General features: G+C 32.6%; 2 protein-coding genes across 8 annotated transcripts; one reads left to right on the forward strand and one right to left on the reverse strand.

The window, feature by feature from the left end:
- Positions 1-358: 358 nt before the first annotated feature.
- LOC114379526 lies at positions 359-5,624 on the reverse strand. 7 transcript variants are annotated; one of them, XR_003659515.1, is made up of 9 exons: positions 5,088-5,624; positions 3,957-4,080; positions 3,588-3,668; positions 2,990-3,062; positions 2,814-2,883; positions 2,558-2,699; positions 2,354-2,406; positions 2,187-2,266; positions 359-520 (listed from the first exon to the last, which is right to left on the reverse strand). XR_003659515.1 is itself a non-coding variant. In XM_028338205.1 (8 exons), the coding sequence occupies exons 1-6, from the start codon at positions 3,833-3,835 to the stop codon at positions 2,365-2,367; spliced, it is 372 nt and encodes a 123-aa protein (XP_028194006.1). In that variant the 5' UTR covers positions 3,836-3,929; the 3' UTR covers positions 359-520; positions 2,187-2,266; positions 2,354-2,364. The 7 variants fall into 7 exon arrangements, 1 of the variants encoding a protein (XP_028194006.1); XR_003659514.1 differs by having other exon boundaries at positions 2,558-2,691; positions 2,990-3,067; XR_003659517.1 differs by having other exon boundaries at positions 2,354-2,396; positions 2,990-3,067.
- Positions 5,625-12,287: 6,663 nt separating this feature from the next.
- LOC114380133 (switch 2) lies at positions 12,288-18,826 on the forward strand. The gene is made up of 8 exons (XM_028339070.1): positions 12,288-12,810; positions 13,509-13,615; positions 14,628-15,543; positions 16,452-16,699; positions 17,030-17,156; positions 17,233-17,508; positions 17,603-17,843; positions 18,282-18,826. Exons 1-8 carry the CDS (start codon positions 12,445-12,447, stop codon positions 18,611-18,613), a joined length of 2,613 nt encoding a protein of 870 aa, XP_028194871.1. The 5' UTR covers positions 12,288-12,444; the 3' UTR covers positions 18,614-18,826.
- Positions 18,827-22,029: the final 3,203 nt, after the last annotated feature.

Consider the following 22,029-nt stretch of genomic DNA (forward strand, 5'->3'; position numbering starts at 1 on the left):
TATGTAAATAAAAATGCAGGAAGGCCAATAATATGTAATTTGTGCTCATGATTGTAACCCGTGCATATGCATGGGTCATTAGTTAACCGATTTGGTATACATTTTTTTTTATTTGCAACATAGGCATAAAATGAAACATAATGTTGAAGCATAATAAAGTTGAATATTAATAACTAAATAATTATTTAAACATAAAAATTAACAAAACATTATCTGTAAAATAATAGGGAAAAAATTAGCCACATTTTTCCATGTAAATAAATATATATATATATATATATATATATATATATATATATATATATATATATATATATATATAATCTGAACTCCAAAACAGAATTCAAAAAATAAATTACATAAAGGATCTACAACAACTTAAAAATAACTATGATTATGTCAGACAAATAAAAAAAAGATGATACCATCAACTCCTCAAACTATAGAAGATATCAAGTTTGAATTGTGTACTCTATTTTGTTAGAGAGCTTCAAGAACTCAGTCCGGTCAGAACCATGTTCTGCATATAGTACCCAAAATTTCATAACAGAATATAATAACATTGAATGGGAAAAATATTCCAAATTCCTTTATCTAAATTAAAAAATTTATACATAATTTAAACTCCATAACAACACTCAAAAACTAAATTATATAAAGGATCCACAACAATCTAAAGGTAACTATGATTATGTTAGAAAAATCAAGAAATAGATTATAACATGCGCGCATAGAAACCAATATATAGCATGTTTCGCGCCTCCAAAGTTTTAATCTTTTCAATAGCAAATCTGACATTTAGTTTTAGTTTAATTTACCATTGCTGCTACTCTTATTTTCACTATAGTTTCATTAACCCGTTGTTCTACTTTCATCAACCAGAAGAACTAACTCGGCGAAAAAAAAATGCAAATAAAAAGGAGACAGACATGAGCGATTATCTCAAAGGTATAATAACAGTATATATTGAGATTCCTAGAATTTTGTTAATATTTTGCATGTTAGAGTATCTACAGGACCTAAATTATCAATTAAAACTTAAAAAGCAAAGATTTTTATTGTATCATTGATTTTGTCATGTGAGACTCTTTTTCTCTCTTTTTTTTAATACAAATTTTTAGCCACAATCTTTTCCAAGACTTTTTAAAACATAGAAGAAAGCATTTATGCATGTTCCATAAAAAAATGTGACAAACACGTTGGATAGATTTGAAATTCTTCCTCGGTCGTCATTCAGGACATCTTTGTGATTCTCTTAACCCAAATAAACTATGATTTTCCAATAGGTTGAATCATGATTACCTGTAGCTTTTTAAGGGCAACACATAGGTGCAGTTCTTTAAATACTTTTACTATTATTTAGAGTTTCATCTCAGAATCGGTGTTGATCTTAATGTCCATTCCAATTTGAGAACAGTATAAAAAATATTTAAAGAACTGCACCTAAATTTTGTCCTCTTTAAATAAGTCAACCATTTCAATTAAAGAATCTCCCTTCCGTGCAAAGAGGCCAAATTATCCATATTACCTTATGAGAAAAAAAATTAATTCATGACGTATAAAATAGCTGACATATCAAGATATATGTCAATAACATCCTAAGACCAGAACCCCTACCCTAACTTTAACCATGCCCTTAAATATCAAAGCTACACACTTCATAAAAGATCCTTTGTCTTAGCCGCTTAGTTCCTAAACAACCTCTCATTGTAAAACTAAATATTTAGTCATTCTACACATTCCCATTGATGCCCCCGCAGAAATTGTCCTACTTATAAATACCCTGTCTCAAAGTTAGAGCTTTGGCAAAGAATTCCAAGCATACATTAAGCATTGCCTAGCATACTTACCCAGGTTCTGATTTTACTTCTATTCAATCTTAATTCCTGAGATTCCCTTAAAATTCCTTTACCTCAAAGCTTTAACACATTTTTAGCCCATGTACTCTCTGGAGGTGACAAACGTGTGCCCTTGGGCTTTAATATCCTTGTCTAAGGTCGAAGACCCCCCTAACTCTTTGTTCACATATTCTAGATCTATCCCCTTAATTATCCAAAGGTTCTCCACTATTTGTCTACAGAGAGGTTGGTCCCTTCATTGTCACTAAATGCATGCCTTCCTATTTCCTTTGTTTTGATGACCCTCTCATGAACATTAGTAGTAAACATGAAACAATGGAAACTTACACAAAATTTCCACTCATGGAGAACTTAAGCCCAAGCAAGATATCAACCAAAAACTTTATTCTTCCATTCTTCCTGATAATCTGCAACAGCCATCATAATATACACTGAAGATGTGAGGCAGTATATGTGGGAATTAAAGTAATAAATGTATAAGATGAAGCTGATACCTGCTTGCCCATCAGCCTTTGACAGCATTCTCTATCCAACTATCTGTCACAGTCTGTAGATGATAAGTTTTTAAAATAAGAAAAGGCAGCTTCGCAACAAAAAATGTACACATTTTAATGAGCTTCAATCAGCACTGTTAAAAAAAAACTTCAAATTAGTAAGTGATTAGTTATCGACGTTCCTTTGGATTTCCAAAATCTAACCTGTGAATTCCACATCATCTGCCATTGTGTCAATAGTGACCTCTCCATCAAGCAAAAATTTTCTTCCAAGATCATTTCCTGTGTATGCATGTAAACACTGGTTACTCAAGGCAACCAATTCGACATATCAAAGACTGCAACACTACATTAATATCAGCCAATATGTGAACATGATTTAGCAAAAAAAATGGGAAAATAGAGCAAGGCAAAGAAATTTAGTTTCAAGATCACAAAAATAGAATAGTCTATCACAGACCACCATCAACTCTCCATCGCATGTTCTGGATTCTTCTGGCAACTGCTCTATTATGTGGCAGCTAGAATGGCTGGAAAAAAAAAATAATTATTACGAAACACTATGCAAGAAGGCATAGAAAAAGTATAAGTACCAGGCAAATAAAAGCAAAAGCAAATGCCATCACAACAACATACCTTCCATCCGGAGAGCGATTGACAGTATTGAAAGTTCCAGTGTAGTAGCTTGCACCACTAATACTGGTAGAAACTGTTCTGAAGAAGCAACAAAGATAGATAAATGCCTTGACCTTGCCATATAAAAACTGAAAATATCTAGCAATTTACATAATATGAAAGATGCCCAAATGAATGAGTTTTTGAAGTATATAATCAAAGAAGTCAACCTTCTTCATGAATAACATCATTGACACTTGTCCTATAGCAAAAGTCTTTGAGCATATAGTTGTTCCAGTTTTTCAATATCTTTATAGCTTATATAATAACAGCTAATTGTACAAACGGAACAATTTTTTGTGGATGATTTCCATGGATGAAAAAACATTTTCTGGATGATGTTCCCTGAAATTTTGTAATGGAGCTGGTTAGAACCATGCCCCCCAAATTATACTTAGGTGTGGGACCTGTGCTTTGCACGATTTTTAAAAAATTTAAAGTGAGAAAAAATAACAAAAGAAAAAAGTGAAAAAAAAGAAACGTGTTGCTCTGGGACAATTTATATATATTTAAGTACATTGAACAGTGCTGATTTCAAAAGATGCAAGATTCATATTACCTCATTCTTGTGAGTTCCTCCTCCTCTCTGCTATCACAATCATGATCGCAGCCAGAGAAGGCCAACATGTCCATCTCATATCTAAGATGTAGGCATTAAACATCACAACCAACTCCATAAGTTACTTCCCAGTATCTCATTGAGCACATACTTAACAAAAGGGAAAAAAGAACTACAAAGAGATCTAAAGCCCAAATTCAAATCATTGATACAGAATAAGACTACCTTCTAACAATACAGATTTTCATAGTCAGAGGATATCATCATAAGCAACAATTTCTCTGCCCTTGAAAGACACTTCTAAAACTGAGCTACCTGAGCTATCCTCGCTACGTTTGGTATTCCTTATGGGTGAAGCAAGTCTGTTACCTCTTCCATGCTTGCTCAAAGGTACCTCAGCACGCACAAGCTTTGACATAGAACCTTTGTTCCTGCTATTACCAACTCCTTCCCTCCACATGGCTAGAGGGTATGTTGCCCACAACACCTGGACCTGTTAAACACAACAATCTCTTTCAAACTTACCTTATAAATCTATTTACAATATATTTAAAACAATGATCCGAAAATGAACACATGTTAGTTCCTCATCACTCTTGTTTCCCGTGCATTTCTCCTCACTCCAGCAGCAGGAATTCATGTAACCACTATGTGCATATTAGAATATCGGTTGGACGACCTCAAAAATTCCTTTACTTCTAAAGCAAGGAATTCTTCTTTTTCCATTTTTTGGTTCAAAATTGATTTTAAATTAAAATAGTTTCAAATAGCTTTTGCCTTAGGTATAAAGGTAACTCACTTCACTACCAAATCTATCTACTTGCTATATATTAAAACAATAATCATTCTCATTGAACATGTGTCATCACTCCTGATTCCCGCGCATTTCTCCTCACCCTAGCAAGAATTCATGTAAAATTTATGTGCATGTTTGAATATCAGTTGGAGGACCAAAAAAATTATTTAGCTCCTAAAGCAACAAATTCTTCCTTTTACATTATGTGTTTTAGAATTTGGGAAAATACAATGAAATTTTCGAAAACACTATTTCCACTTTTATTCAAACATAACCTACCCTGTTGAGAAACTCTTAAATTAAATTTTGCTTCAAAATATATTTTGAATAAAAACAGTTTAGCTTTTGTCTTGATAAAAACATAACTCCACTAACAAATCAATTTTACTTACAAATTAATCAATTTTAACTCAAATACGTTCACCCAAACACAAAGGTTAAAATTTTACCAAAATTCTAAACTATTGGTGCAAAATATGTCAAATTTGTTCAATTTTCAGCCCTTATAATTGTTGCTTCAAACTCAAAGCTTCCAAATTTTATCTAGTTCCAAACTAATAAGCTGAATATTCGTCAATTGCGTTCAGTTTCAAACTTCACCATCATCATCTTCAAAACTTTAGTCAAAATTCTAAACATTCAATATCAAAACATGAGTTCTGAAACCCTAAATGTGAGAGAGAGAAAGGGGAAAAAGTAAGCACCGTTTTAGAGTTAACGGTGATTCCGAAGGTGGGGTCGAGGCCGGCGACGATGGCAGCGTCCGCGGAGTCCTTGGTCCGGTAGGTGATGTATCCGACGGCGTCGCGGTTGACCTGACAAATAACACCAACAACAAAAACCAATCACAATGGATTCATATATGATTTAGGTATAATTTGTGCATGTGTATAATTAAACATTGAATATTTCATCCTCTTCCTTGATGTAGTTCTCTCTTTTGAAGTTTGGTTTTGGAGAAGGAAGAACATGCTTCTGGAACCCTACCCCAACCCTAACTTTGGAGGCTAAATTTTATAGTTTAAAGCCAAGCCCAGAAAGGGAAACTCGGTTGAGTGCAGGAACGACGGCGAGATAAAGCATGGCTACCCAACCCATCCTCAAAGCCAAATCAAAATCGTAAAAACAAAAAATAGAATGAAGATGAGAACAGAAGCAAAAACAGAAAATGCTCAGGCTTTGTGTAAAGAAGAGATGAAGAGAGAGGAAACATTTCAACATGGCAGAAAAAAGGAAACACAGCAGGCAGGTGACACAAAACCAAGCCAAAGTTGGACAAAACAAAGGAACAGGTGGCACAAAACAAGGAACAGGTGGCACAAAACCAAGCCAAAGCTGGAGGGTTATAAAATGACCAAAAAATCAAGAAAATGAACAGATGTCAACACCTCAGCCATGGACATTTTAGTATATTCATCATACTCCAACTTTAGTATATAGATATTGATGATATGTGACTTAGTTTACCATTTCCAACAACCATGTATCTTGCAAAAAAAAACATAAGATAACTGCCTGTCTTTTTGCCTACATAATTTAATGCAACTAGTGTCTCCGTCTTTTATTTGAGAATGCTTATCCGCTTAATATGATTATATGAGTCTTTCTTGTAAAAGCCAAGATTTAAATGCCTATCCTTTTTATCTATCATGTAACCCATTATCTGGCAGGTTCTTACACCTTGCACATACAATCAATCCACCTGAGCCTTGTCTGCATTAGTCAATTCATGGTGTGAACGAATAAAGGGCTCAAAATATGATTGACACAAATCATGGCTATGGGTCTCCGTAAATGACACAATTATCCACCTGGACATTTTTTATCCAACTTTACACGTAGTTTGACATTGCAATTTGTATGAGTGAGAAGTTTCTGTTCCTTTTTTCTATCATCCTTGATCAAGTGCTTTTTGTCCCTCAATCCTTCTTTGTTACATAACACATGCATTTTAATATTACCACTCTCGTTGTGGTCTTTGTGCCTTTTTCTAATTCCAAAACCATGAACTTTTGCATACGAATTATACCACTCATAAGCAGCTTGTTCATTAGAAAAAGTCAATCACTATGTGTTTAACTGTCAAATCAATACGAATTTTGTATTCATCATCTGTCACATCTGTGTTTGCAACCTCTTTCTCATTATCGACATCTTCATCAAATTCACATTTGCTTTCATCTGTACTCTCTACGTCACTAAAACATAAATAGATTTCATATATAAAATAAATAATAAACATTTGCTATAGGCTTATGGAGCAAAAGACTACAAAGGAGTTACATTATGAAATAATTTAACATTTTATTTAGTGTAAAACTTTCTTATTTCGATAATTTTTCCATCTTGAATGAGTCAAATCTAAACCTTAGCATATGATGTTTATCTCCTTCTCATTTTAATTTTTTATTGTCCCTTTGTTTTAGAATTTAGTAAAATCGATTCTAATAAAAAGAGATTAACTTTAAACGATTGAATGTGATTTAAATATTTTTATATTCTTAAAAAAGGAAAGTTGAGGAGATATGCTCCCTCTTAGCCTGAGAGAAAGAATTCAGCTTAGGAAAAGCATACTAACCTAACCAACCGATAAGACCTAAACATAATGACCCTCTCTATCGAAGGCATTTACCAATCCTCTATGATGCATTCACCATGTTGGTCCATTGACATCAAAATTAAACACCTAATAAAAAAGGGTTAGTAATTTCAAATTGGTAAACCAAAATACTGGGTGAGTAGTTGTTCCCTCTAGTCTTCTTCCACTGACTTTTATAACCAAAATTATCAATCAGGACCTCAATTTAACACTCAAAATTAATCAATCAAGGATGAAACATTGATTCATAACTCAATTTAGAAATAGATCATACATGTAAAACCATAGAAGCCTCTAACAATAGCTGTAATTCAGTTCGATTTTACACAACGACCATTCCCTATGCAATGTCTGAAGTCAATCTAATATTATTAAAGCCTATAATATAGGATTTCTTTTCATTAAAACACCAAACAGAACTTTAAGAAATTATTAAATCAATAGTCCTTGCATTCATGATTTAAATAAGATTAATAAAAATATAATTGAATTTGTGAATGTGCAATTTACACTTTAAATTAGAACTCAAACTATTACATGGAACCACTTTTAAGAACAAATATAACTGAATGGATAGTTGAAATACGTATAATATATATAAGGCTTAATTATCAATTTGGTCCCAAATTATTTTAAAAGATTTAATTTGGTCCCCAAATTTTTAAAAGATTTAATTTAGTCCTTAAGTTTTTAAGAATGTACCAATTTGATTCATTTCATCCAATTAAACTAACGTCGTTAGGATTACAAATTCCAATGATTTTTATTTATAAATAGTGACAACTTTTAACCATCACTATCTTTTTCTATGAACCTTTTTTGGAGTCTACTCCTAATATTTTTTTTTTGAAAGTACCACACACTATTGAATTATTATACTGTGCAACCTTTAATTTTATATTAGAGAGCATAGGTAAAGGTGAAAGTCCTTTCGTTGTTGCTTAGGGCATTTTCAATAGCTAAAACTTAAGATACCCACTTTGAGTATCTTAAAGCATATTAAATTATTTTTTATTCTTAAGAAACTTTGAAGATGGGTTGCTTATATAAGCTACCCAAACCAAAACTTAAGAAACCTACAACGTCACAGAAGTAATGACCATTTCGTTATTACTAACGATCAAAATTTGTCGATAATGCAATTTTACTGAAGGAATACCTACTGACAAATATTCGTCAATAATAAGTCCATATCTAATGTATTGATGGACAAGGTTATCAAAATCGAGAGTCTACATAAACTCGTGAAAGCTAGGTAGACTCGACTCATAAAATCGTAAGAGTCTACTTCATAAAAAAAAATACCTATGGATAACAAGTTAATATATTCAAAGTACACCATCCAGCAAAAAAAAATGATAATAAGTTCATGGTTCATACTGTTAGTCTATTACAAAACATAAGTTCTCAAAGTTAAAATATTTAAATAAATAATGCTTAAATAAGCAATCAAAGCAATGTTTAGAGCTCAGTAGGTATGGTTCATGTTCTCTAGTTATATATATGCAGCAGACATCACATAATATTGTCCAAAAATCTAATAAAATAGTAAATGTGTACAGCAAATGGGATGATTGCATTTATTAATAGTTATAGATAATAATTTTCATGTCAAAAATCTAATAGACAGTAACTACTTATGATTCTGAGTGATTTTTAAAAGTAGTTGAAGGACGAATTAGGAATAAATGTGTACATCAAATGAGAAAATTGTATTTATTAAAAGTTATAAATTATGTAAAAATTTAAATAACTAAATAAAAAAACCATGTATACATGTTAAAATTCCCCCAAAATTTGTCTATCTAGAAATAAAATAATAAAAGACTAAATTTTATTACAAAAGGAGAAAAGGTCACAAGGCTCTATGTGTGTGCGTGCGTGCGTGCGTGCGTGCGTGCGTGTGTGTGTCTTTAAAATACTTGATTTTTTATTTGATAAATCTTATGGAGTGTGTGTGTGTGTGTCTTTCACTTTAACTTAATGGTTGAAATTATATAATTCTTATTCTCACATAGGATTCATCATTCTCATATGATACATCTTTTATATAGAGAGAGAAAAAGAAAAAAGGAGTTCTTATCCTATCTTGTCCATACACAAGCAATATGATAGGATAAATATCTTATCTTATCTCCTTTTATCTTAACCACCAAATGAGCTCTCTCTCTAACACCAAAGGTTAAAGAGTAGAACCAAAAAAAAATGTGAAAGTGTAGTATCGATTCTATTCAACAATGGTATCATCTATATTTATATTTATACTTCTATACTAGTAATAAAGGGAATACTCCCATTTAGTTTTCACATTTTATTTAACAGTTTTATCCTTAAACAACCTCTTAAACTTTCAAGTTTTTCTTCAAATCTACGGTAACTTCCCACTACTATATTTTAGTTTTCTTTTTTAATTCTGTCATTTTTTTATTAATTATATTTAACTTCTGTTTTTTTATTTATTATTTAAAAAAACTTCTCCTAGTATATATTTAGTATTGTGATCCATGCAATGCACAAGTTGTTATTGTGTTTTACAATTTTGAAGTTATTATTTTAATTTTCATTTATTTCATATTATTTAACAATTATAAAAAATAATAAAATCTAGAGGAATTATTGCAAATAATTAACCTAATTTAATTTTGAAAAAAAAATTTCATACACACTTCTGACTATAAAAAAATACTTGATTGTAAGTTTCTTAAGAAGAAACGTTAATAATATTTAGACTTCATGAAATATTTAAGTACTAAACAAAATGGCAACACATAAAATCTTGATTTCATGCTCAATTGTATAAGATTTCTCTTTTAGACTTGTTTACTTTTATTATAATAAATATAAAGATTTTAAAATATTTTTTAAAAAAGAAATATTATAAAATATTCTTAATTACCTTAGTTAAAACATATATTTGTGTTGATAATAATTAATCCATGACTATTATAAAAGGGATAACCTCATTTGGTATTCACTTTTCTAATGAACATTTTTATTCCAAAAATTATAAACTTCTAATTTCAGTTATATCATTTCAATTTTATTTTGACTTCCAATTTTAGTTATATCTTTTCAAATAGGTCATACTAATTAAATATACATGTAGTATTTTCAGGTCAGACATGATAAGGTAATAATCCCCCATTTGGTGTTCACTTTTCTAATGAATATTTTTACCCCCAAAAATTACAAATTTCCAATTTCAATTACATCATTTCAATTTTATTTTAACTTCCAATTTCAATTACATCTTTTCAATCACACTAACTATATATACATTTAGTATTTTCAGTTCAGGCACAAAGTGCCTTTTTTGCCCTAATAATTAATAATGAATTTAATTATTTCAAAATAGGAAATATACTTTCTCTATTTCCATTAATTATTATATTTATATAGTTTTATGAATTAAAAATAGAAAAAAACTCTAAAACTTTCGCACTCAGTTGTATAAGATTTTCCTCTTTAGGTATACTTTTGTTATAAAGATTATTTTTTTAGATAAAGATAAAAATATATATTTTTTTGTGATTATGTTATTTGCATGGAATATTCAATAATTTTACCGAAGATAAATAGTCACTTTTATCCCTCAATGTGTAATTCATTGGCAAATGCGTCCCTGAAAGATGAAAATACAAAATTTAATCCTGAAAGTATAAAAAGTGCGACAAATATATATAACTGTTAACTTCCGTCCGTCATGGTTAATAAAATAGCCTACGTGACACAAATGAACAAATTTGTCACTGAGCCAACGTGGTCATCTCTAATTGTCAGCATAGAAGCATATTTGTCATAATATTTTTTTGACTTTTTGTCTTCCCACCTCACTGACAAATGCGTCCTGAAAGATGAAAATGCAAAATTTAGTCTCCAAAAGTATAAAAAGTGCAACAAATACATCCAGACGTTAATAATAGATTGTGACTAGTTATTATACTTTTGAAAAATTTATAATTACTGCGACAAAATTTTGGGAGAACTATATCACACCGGTAAGTGTATGTTTCTGTTATATAATTTTTAAGCTTGAGACATACATAAAATATTACCAACGGAAATAAATTTTTATTGCTTTGGCAAATTCTTTTTACTTTTCTTCAACTACAAAAAAATCAATCATTTGATTGTTAACTCTTGAATAAATGTTATCAACATAGAAAAAAAAAGAAATTTTACCGTAAAACGATAAGAAAATCATTGTTTTTGTTTAATCAAACATTATTTATTTAAATTTTTTTATAAATTTTTCATAATAAAATATGAATGTCTATTAGTATATGCAATGACATCAAATTACAAATTATAATAAATTTTGGTGGATTTTTATTTTTTTTTAAATCATACACAATTATCTTTTATTAACTGATCATTTACAAAATCATAATCTTAAAAAAAACCATTCCAAAGGAGGTGAGTATTTTTTACAAATTAAAAGTGTCATCGCAATTGTAATTTTCCCTAAAAATTATTCATGGACCTAATTTAACTATAATGTTTTACTATAAGCATTTTTTTTACTTGAATCTTTCATCGGGCATGAGAATATATTAAAAAAAATTATAGTTTATAAAATGAGGATTCTCTTTTCTTCTAAACTCAATTTAATTTATGAGTTTGTTAAAAAAATTTGTCACAATCATTATAATTTTTTTCTAATTATAATAACTAGTCACAATCTACTATTAACGTTTCAATATGTTTGTCGCACTTTTTACACTTTCGGTTACTAAATTTTGTATTTTAGTCTTTTATGGACGTCTTTGTCAGTGGAGTCGGAAGATGAAAAGTAAAAAAGATATTATATGACAAATATGTCTATATGCTGGCGGCAATCAGAGAGGCGGCAATCAGAGATGATCACATTCGTAATCATTTCAATGACAAATTTGTCTCTTTAGATCACGTAGGCTACTTTTATTAACGGTGACAAACGAAAGTTATTTGTGAGATATCAATTTTGTATTTTCATTTTTTTAAGGACGTATTTGTCAGTCTATTATACATTCAGGGACAAAAGTGACTATTTATCCTTTCACCGATATCTAATCTTTATTGGAAGATCTGACTAATCATTGTTTCATGAGATATTTTTTTTTCAATTATATTTTTTTTTTCATCTACAAGATTCGAACTTGAGAATTTATTTAAAGAGACCGGGTCTAGTATCACACTCACCAATTACCTATTGGTAGATAAAGATATATATTGAATATTCCTTTTTTTTATTAATTATAAATTCTACAATATAATTTATACAAAAATAAAATAAAATATATTCTAACCAAAATCCTAGGTCAACTTGGAGAAAAAGGTACCAGAAAATCGAAATTGGGAAGCGAAAATGAGCTTGGCGGTTAACAAGAATTGCAGTTCTGAAAACGAAGGTTTTGTTTGTCATAAAAAAATTCAACACTTTGCGCCGCATCAACAACAGCAACAGAATCAGGAACGAATCCATGTCGCTGCGGGCTCTGAAGGAATCTCTGCGACCTTGCTCAACCCTAAAACCCTCTTCCTCTTCCTCAATTACTCAAACACAGCCTTATTCAATTCTCCGCGAAAGCGATTCCCTTTTTCCAATCCATAGAAAGCCCCCTAAATCCTCCCTTTCCCACCAGCTTCGCCGCCTCGACGATTCACTAACCCAAACCCACTCCAAAACCCTACAACAGCAACAACAACAGCAAGAAGAAAAAGAAGAAGAACCAGAGATTAAGATAACAAAATTCGCTTCACCCAAATTGCCACAGTTTCAATTTGATCACACTGGACCCTTTGAGCCTCTTCTCTTGTCTTCGCATGGAGAATTTCCCCCGGTTCAGGTGTTAATCCCTCATTCTCTCTAGTTATGATTTAACGCATTCAAAACATAGTGGTATATTTGACAAACAATCTTTTCCCTTAAGCTTGTGGTTAGAAGTTTCATCCATAAGTTTCTGCATATAGAAAAAACATATGTTGGGAGAGGTCAGCTCTTAAATGGATCTCAGTGTCTAGAGAAATTGGTCTTTGGCTCCCAACTTGGAGATACCCTAAGTTCACAAAAAAAAAAAAGGATTTAAGGCATTCAAGCGGTCAGTGAATTCTGACTGAACTGTTGGATGAAGATCAGACGTCTCGTATTTTATCTTGGTAAATCAGACTTAAAATATGCATCCAGGATTTGAACCGTTTGATCTTCATTCAATGGTGTAGATTTACGACTGTGAATGTGAATGCCTGTTTTCCTCTAGTTATAGTCACCACAGTGATTGCATTTATGCACAGGATAATTGGATATCATTTAAAAATGAAAACAAATAAATAAATCATGGTACTGAGTAGTGAATAGATTGCACATTGTTTATGAATTTATTTAATGATGTGGTTTTTATAGAAATTATTGTGGGTAGAAAAATGTGCTATTAGCAAATGCTTAGGTTTTGTAAATTGAATGATTTTCAATTTTTTTTTAGATGAGATAAGTGCTGAAATTTGAAACACGATTGAATGTTGTTGTGAGCTGTTTTCACTGTTTCAGGTTCCTGCTTCTATAAACTGTAGACTGCTTGAGCATCAAAGAGAGGGAGTGAGGTTTTTGTATGGGTTGTACAAGAACAATCATGGAGGCATACTTGGAGATGACATGTGAGTTGCAATTTGTATCCTCCTCCTTTCTCCCTTTGGTTCCTCTTTGCCTGCTGCATCTTTTTGTCATGAATTTTATTTTTTTAAGTGAAATGTTACGTTTTTGGTTAAATGAAACTGAACAAGGGACAGTTTCACACCACATATCCTTACCATTTCAAAAACAATTTTTTTCTTTATCATTTAACACCTTGAAGTTTGTACATTTATCACTTATTCCTTTTGAAGTTTGGTTTCAAGTGTTTGTAGATTAGCTTCCATTTGATTTCATTTAACTGAAAATGTAACGTTTTTATTTAAAACCAAAGTACATGGGGGGTTAACTGAGGGAAAAATAAACTTTAGGGAAATAAGTTAAAACCAAAGTACATGGGGGTTAACATAGGGTAAAATCCATTTTCCCATACTATTATGGATCATGTAATGATATTACTGCTCCAACACATGGACTGATGGAATTCAATGTTCATAATATCCTTACTATATAAAAAAATGTTCATTCAAACTCTCTATCAAGACTCAAGAGCCTGTATATATGTTCATTTCTTCACTTCGTACAAAATACATGACAATAATGTAGTAGCTACTTCAAGATAAAAAGATTTAATATTTCAACTTAACTAAAAAGGTATAAAGGTTAATGTTTTAGTTTTACTTAATTTGGGTCAACTGCTTCTTGTTTTAAATTTTTAATGGCATTTCAATACTGAGAATTTTTCTATTTTGTATCTTAGGCCTTTTCACCAGTTCAACAAATGCCCATACTCTTCATCTTTATATCTTCTTTGAGTTGTTTTCTGAAGTCATAGAACCACAAGTTGCATCTTCTGATCCTATTTGAGCCCTACAATTATGTGGACTTTTCTTCTGTTTTCTGTCTATATTGTTGGTATATTTTTATACTTATGTTTGTTTGTGATATTTGGTTCATTTCGTCACATTTCAGCGGTAATTACTAATTTGTAAATTACCAAGTTGAAGTTCATTTTTGAGATATTGAAATTTGAAACAGGGGTCTTGGAAAGACCATTCAAGCAATAGCATTTCTTGCCGCCGTCTTTGCTAAAGAAGGACATTCTACTCTAAATGAAAACCATGTAGAGAAAAGAGATCCTGCATTAATAATTTGCCCCACTTCTGTTATCCACAACTGGGAGAGCGAATTCTCCAAGTGGTCTAACTTCAGTGTTTCCATTTATCATGGTGCAAACCGGAACCTGATATATGATAAATTGGAAGCAAATGAAGTGGAAATACTCATTACCAGTTTTGACACATACAGGATTCATGGAAGTTCGTTGTTAGATATTAACTGGAACATTGTGATTATCGATGAGGCTCATCGACTTAAGAATGAGAAATCAAAACTCTATAAAGCATGTTTAGAAATTAAAACCCTAAGACGCTATGGTCTCACTGGGACTGCAATGCAAAATAAGATCATGGAATTGTTCAATCTCTTTGATTGGGTTGCACCTGGATCCCTTGGAACACGGGAACATTTTCGTGAGTTCTATGATGAACCCCTTAAGCATGGCCAGAGGTCAACTGCTCCTGATAGGTTTGTCCAAATTGCTAATAAGAGAAAACAACACCTTGTGGCAGTTCTTCATAAATATCTGTTGAGAAGGACAAAGGAAGAGACCATTGGGCATCTTATGATGGGGAAGGAAGATAACATTGTGTTTTGTGCAATGAGTGATGTGCAAAAACGTGTTTACAGGAGAATGTTACAGCTTCCTGACATTCAATGCCTTATAAATAAGAACCTGCCTTGCAGTTGTGGTAGCCCTCTTACTCAAGTCGAATGTTGCAAGAGGATAGTACCAGATGGAGCTATATGGCCTTACCTGCATAGAGATAACCCTGATGGTTGTGATTCATGCCCGTTTTGCCTTGTCCTTCCATGCCTTGTCAAGCTCCAACAGGTTGAGTGAGATCTTTGAAATTTCTGTCTCTTTTTTATTATACTGTCCTTGCAAAATAAGAGCTACTTCGTTTATAGCACTGGAATTCAGTTGCAACCTTATTCATTTGTAGGAGTTTCTGCTTTGTAATAGTAGGAAAATATTCATTATGATTCAATTCAATTGTAACAGGGAAGAGAAGGAAAGGCAACCGCTTAATGTGAGAAAAATATATATTTTTTATCTATAAAGATAAGAAGTAGATGATGACAAGGATATGAATATTCAATTTGAAAAGGATATGATTTGACAATAAATTTTAATCTTGCAAGTGAAACTCAAGCACTCTTCATTTCATGGTGGTCGATGTTGCTCATTGTTTAATGCTTCCATACTGCAAGCCTTATAATCTTATATTGACTTTATGTTACTTTGTATAATTATCAAAATGGTTTTCTTTTCTTTCTTTTTTTGTTTACTTTTTGCTTACAGGTAATTAATTGGTCACCATTCTAGATTTTGTTTATGTACAGGATTCTCTATTTTTCACATTGAATTATGTTGAATGAGATCTATGTATTCTGTGGAGAAATTAATGTATACAAGAGTCTCTGGATTTTATATATAAGCAGCTTTCAAAACCAATACTTCCTGACAATAACTTGTAACTGAACTAAGGACTTGTGATTTAAATTGCCAATTTCATTAATGCTTTTATTGAGATCCTTAAGGTACAGTTGTACAAGGCACTATTAGTTTTGCAGCAATTATAATTCACACTCAATTTGGACCGAAAAGTGTGGAGCACTGTTGCCTTGCAGTTCACACCGTTTAATGGTCTACTTACATGAGCAAACTTATTTATGATCATGCTCATGATGCATCTTTACATTATTTTAATGTTACTTGTTTATGTATCTTTTTGCTAGATAAGCAACCACCTTGAGCTGATTAAGCCAAATCCCAAAGATGATCCAGACAAACAAAATAAAGATGCAGAGTTTGCTGCTGCAGTCTTTGGCCCTGATATTGATTTAGTGGGGGGGAATACACAAAATGAAAGCTTCATGGGTCTCAGTGATGTGACACATTGTGGAAAAATGCGAGCACTTGAAAAACTATTGTACTCATGGTTTTCACAGGGTGACAAAGTTCTTTTGTTTAGCTATTCTGTAAGGTAAATAAGTAATACACCCTTCAAACCATGTTTGATAATTTTTCTGGTTGCCTTTTAAGTTGGGATGAATTTTGCACTATAGTGAAATTCAAGTTAGTTTACTCAAATATGTCTTTTTAGATTTCTGCTTTCAAACTTAAATGCATAAGTCTAGGCTGTACTGTAGAGAACTTCCTCTTATTTATTGCCTTGATGCCCTAATGGTGGCTTTCAGTCTTAAGATGACCAAAGCACTGAACTTTGTTGACATTAGTAAACTGCTCTCTGCAAGTGCCTTGGTTTTTTTAAACATCTTTTTTCTGCTGTTTAACTTTGAGCTACTCTTTCCAGGATGCTGGACATACTGGAGAAATTTCTCATACGAAAAGGCTACTGCTTCTCAAGACTTGATGGCTCCACTCCAACTAATTTACGTCAATCTCTGGTTGATGATTTCAACTCAAGTCCAAGCAAACAAGTATATCTCAAACCTAATAGTTGATTAAGCATTTTTCCTATTCAATTTGTGATTGGGGGCTTGTTTATTATTTTAGGTATTCCTAATATCAACTCGTGCGGGTGGGCTTGGATTGAACCTTGTCAGTGCAAACCGTGTTGTAATATTTGATCCCAACTGGAACCCTGCACAAGACTTACAAGCTCAGGACAGGTCCTTTCGTTTTGGACAGAAGCGGCATGTTGTGGTGTTCCGTCTGCTTGCAGCTGGTTCACTTGAAGAACTTGTATACTCTCGTCAGGTGTACAAGCAGCAGCTCTCAAACATTGCTGTCTCTGGGAAGATGGAAAAACGATATTTTGAAGGTGTCCAGGTACCAAATTCTACGTATTTTGTTTTGCTTTTCTTCGCTTTTTCTAAATATTTATTTTAAAATAACTCTAAACATTAACTTTACTTCCTTGCAGGACTGCAAGGAATTTCAAGGAGAGCTTTTTGGGATTTCCAATTTATTTCGAGATTTATCTGATAAGTTATTTACCGGTGAGATCATTGAATTGCATGAAGAACATGGGCATGAAACAGAACAACCGGAAGAAGTAAATCCGTCAGAAGAAGAAACAAGTTCATCAGTACTGGAATCAGAAACCAGATTGTGTAACAAATCTGTGAGGGATGCAACAAGTAAACCAGATCTTGTAGACCTTGGTATGTTTCATATCTCCTAAATCTCAACCACTATGAAATTCCTTGGTTTCTTTTATCATAAAAATATTGTCAAATGCGAAAACAGTCAGGAAGTTAGTGAAATGACAACTTTATTTCTCTTGGGCCTCCTGATATATCATAGCCGGCAGACATTTTTGTTTGGTGATCATGAAATATCTACATATACTAAACACATTTAAAACAGGTGTTTTTCTTTTTTGGCATTTTATGGAACATTATATTTCCTTTCACTATGTCATGACAAAAGAATACTAGAAATTGGATTCATGATTCATCAGCTTGAGCTAGTTGAATCCTTGCTTTATGGTGGCACTGGAAATATGAGGGAGTAAAGCTTCTGAATGGATCTATTGTTTTTAATTTGGGAAATGGCACAGTGGATTTTCCATTTAGTCAACTGATGTTTTGTATCTTTAGGCATTGTCTATACTCATCGCAATGAAGACATTGTCAACTTCGGCCCAGGGATTCAAGGGAAAATAGATACTAGCATCCCCTTAGATGATAGCCTAGTCAAGCCAAGCATCTCTTTGGATTTGGACCACCAAAGAAAAAAACCAGATAGTATACCTAAAAAACAGAAAGTTCCTTTGATTGATGAAAGGAAGAGAACCCAATATAGGCTCCTTGCCCAGTCTCTGGGCATGGGAGAGCTTGCTTTTAGCAAATGGTTGCTATCAGCGACTCCACTCGAGAGAGAAAAAGTGCTTCTTGACTTCAAGAAGAAAAAAAAGATACCTAACGGTTGAAGCCAGGGTGGTTCTTGTGGATGGCAAAAGGTCTTCCTTGTATCAATACTTAACAGTACCAAAACATTTATTGTGTAAAATTTTGTACATATGGATGTATAGTCAGATATTTCCTTTTCACAAATTGAATATGTTAGATATAGCTTGTGTAGTTTAGTTCCAAACTTTGTAACGTTTACATTTGATGAATCTTGATGTTACTTCGAGCCTTAAGTGATGCAATCCTCCCTAGGAAGGGACCAATCACTAGAACCATGAGCAAGAGGCTCCAAGAAGATTGGGCTAGAGCTGCTGAAGAAGGCCCTAGGGTTCTCATGAACCTTAGGGTAGATTTCTGAGCCCATGGGCCAAGGTTGGGTCCAATTATCTTTGTACATATTAGACTAGGATGTCATTATATTTGGTCCTTGTATATAGGGCTCCATATTGTAGGTAGGGTACCCTAGAAATATAGGATTTTTCAGCCCTTGTATTTTTGGGCACCTAGACTAGTTTTTGTATTAGGGGTAGTTTTGTAATTTCACATGCACTAAGTGGATATTTGATGTGTGTGGCTGGAAATAAATTTAATTGAATTGGTAGAAGCCCAATCCAATTAAATTTTAGAGGGGGAGGTGAGCATTTGCTTACTACACCCCATTGCCACATCATATAGTCACACTTTGTGCATGTCCTTCATGCTTTTCATGCCTCATGACACCTAAGCACACTTAGTGGAGAATCTTGGAATTGATCTTGGATTAGTGGGCTGAACCATAACTAAAATTCACTAATCATAATTAGTGAAATTTTGGCTCCAAAGTTTGGCTCCACAAATTCAATTTCAAATTCAAGTGAAATTTGAATTTCCCTCCAATTTTGTGTGACACTTAGGCTATAAATAGAGGTCATGTGTGTGTATTTTTTTGAACTTTGATCATTTGAATATTAACTTCAGATTTCAGAGCTCCTTTTGAGCACAAAATTTCGTGCTCTTCTCTCTCTCTCCCTTCATTCATCTCCTTCTTCCTCCAAGCTCTTATCCATGGCCTCCTATGGTGGTGAGCTTCTTCTAGACTCATCTTCTCCTTGAAGTGGCGTCTCCTCTCTCTCTTCCTTCTCCATTCCGCTGCCATTTATCTTCCAAGAAGCAAAGGAATCCATTGATGAAGAAGATCCTAGGCCTACAAGCTCCAATGGAGCTTGCATCATGTGGTATCAGAGCATCTTCATCTAGGTGATGTTCTTTTGCTTCCTCTATCTTTTTGTTCGGTGAATTCTCTTTAATTCCTTGTTCTTCATCTTATTCTCCTTGTATATCCTCCATTGTCTTGTGGTTTGGTGCTGTTTAGAGTAGATTCAAAAAAAAAATAAACCGATTAAATCTTAGATCTACACTTGTTCTTGCATTTCTATGGTTCAAATTTTGTAGATCTACTCTTGAATCTTGTTTTTGTGTTGATTTTAGGTTCTATCATTTTTCATTCATAATATTCTTGTGCTGAACCTTTAGATCTAAATTTTGTTCCAAAATATTGATTAGAAAAAAAAAACACAAAAATCTAAGTGTAAATCACTTAATCCATGTTGTCTTAGAGTCATGTTTAGTCATAGTAATTGTCACATTATGCTCTAAGTTTGTGTTGAATTTTTATTTTGTTTTTTGAATTCTAGATACATTTTTTCATGTATTCTTGTCATTCTTAGCCTATCTTTTGAATTTTGAGTCTAATTCATGCATGTTATTTAGTTCATAACATGTTCTAAATCAATTCCTAGAAGTAGTCTTGTTGTTGAACTCTTTTTTGTTTTCTAAGATTCCTACATGATGCCTATGATGAAGTTGAGATGTGGTGTTGAGTTGTGGCTGGATTTGTGAATCAAATAAGTCTTAAGCTCTCTTGAATTGTGTTATTCAAGATAATTGAGCATAAGCAAACACAAATTGTAACTATCCAAGCCTTAAGCAACATAAACACTACTCTTGATTTCTAGGTTGAAATCGCTGGTGCAGGCAGCTTGAACATACAAAAGTGTATAAATTACTGGGAATTGGTCACTACGTTTTTTGAGCTGAAACTTTTACTGAATTTTTTAGACATCTGGACCAAAATTATAAAAAAAGAACCAAGCGATTTGGATTAAAGGAAAAATAAAGAAAAATCTCACAAGTTGGCAGAAAAATCAGTGTCCAGGAAAAAAAAAAGTGAAAGGAAAGTGTGTTTGTTGTTTTGGCTCAAAATTTGCTCTATAATTGGTGCCTATTTTATACCAATCCTAGTTCTGAAATTTCAATTGAAAATTATTGTGAAAACAAGTGCCAAAACTAGAGGTTTCTTGAGTCTTTTTTTTTAGAGTTTTTCTACTCTACTCTAGAGCCATTCTAGGTTTCTCTTTGAGTCCTAGCTTGCTTTTTTGTGCTTTTCATTGCTTTAATTGTTGAATAATCTTTGGAAATTTGTCTTGTTAAAACTCTATTGGTTTAGCTTTCATTTCATATTTTTTTGGTCTTTGGTTATTGCTTGTCTCTTTGTTTCCTTGCTTGTGAGTTGCCATATAGGGAATTGGAAAGGAGGATTGGTGCCATATCTTGAAGAATTTGAGTCAAGAAGAAAGGGGCCAACCACCTTAAGAGCTATTGGACTAAGAAGCACTCCAAATTGAGTGAAATACTAAAGAGAGAATAGCCACCACAATTGAGGACTTTTTTTTTGTAATTTTGTAATTGGCAATTTGTTTTGCTTTCAAATTTTGTAACAAAAAGGCCTTTCATTGGAAGTAAGTTGGGAGCCTCCAATAGGTCACCCTACTTCCATTTGTGTGTAATAATTTTAGGCAATTTTCCCTTAGGATAGTGAGTGTTTTGTTGGGAACCTTAAATGAGGTCATCCAAACACTCTTAGGATCCGCCTAGTTTGCATTTCTTGCACTTTAATTTCTTGCTTACTTTCATAGCTTATTTCTTTTACCCTCCATTGTCAAACCACCTAGATAGCTTGCCTTTTACCAATTAGTTTTTACCTTATCTTTCACACCTCTTTTAGTGTTTATTTTGGCTAGTTTCAACCATAGTTTCTTTTACCTTTTGTTTTCAAACCCCCAACAAGAAAGAACCATAACTTAGGAACCAACATGAGTCTTCATTCTTCATCTAATGTTAATGATGAGGGTTCTACTCCTAAGGACCCCTTGTATAAGATATTAGATGAGTTGAGATCCCTTAAGTTGTGGAAAGAAAAACAAGAGAGAAAAGAAAAAGGTAAAAAAAAAGTGGAAGAAATATGTCAAGATGAAAGAGAGAAAATAAGAGAGGAAGAAAGAAGAAAAATAATGAAAGAAATGAAAAGAGAAAAACATGCCTCCTATAGTAGTCATGACTCTTGCAAGAGTTTAAGTGAAGAACTTAGCGACTATTATAGAGGGCGTCATAGTTCACA

The sequence above is a fragment of the Glycine soja genome, chromosome 12, assembly GCF_004193775.1.
Source record: "Glycine soja cultivar W05 chromosome 12, ASM419377v2, whole genome shotgun sequence".
NCBI lineage: Eukaryota > Viridiplantae > Streptophyta > Magnoliopsida > Fabales > Fabaceae > Glycine > Glycine soja.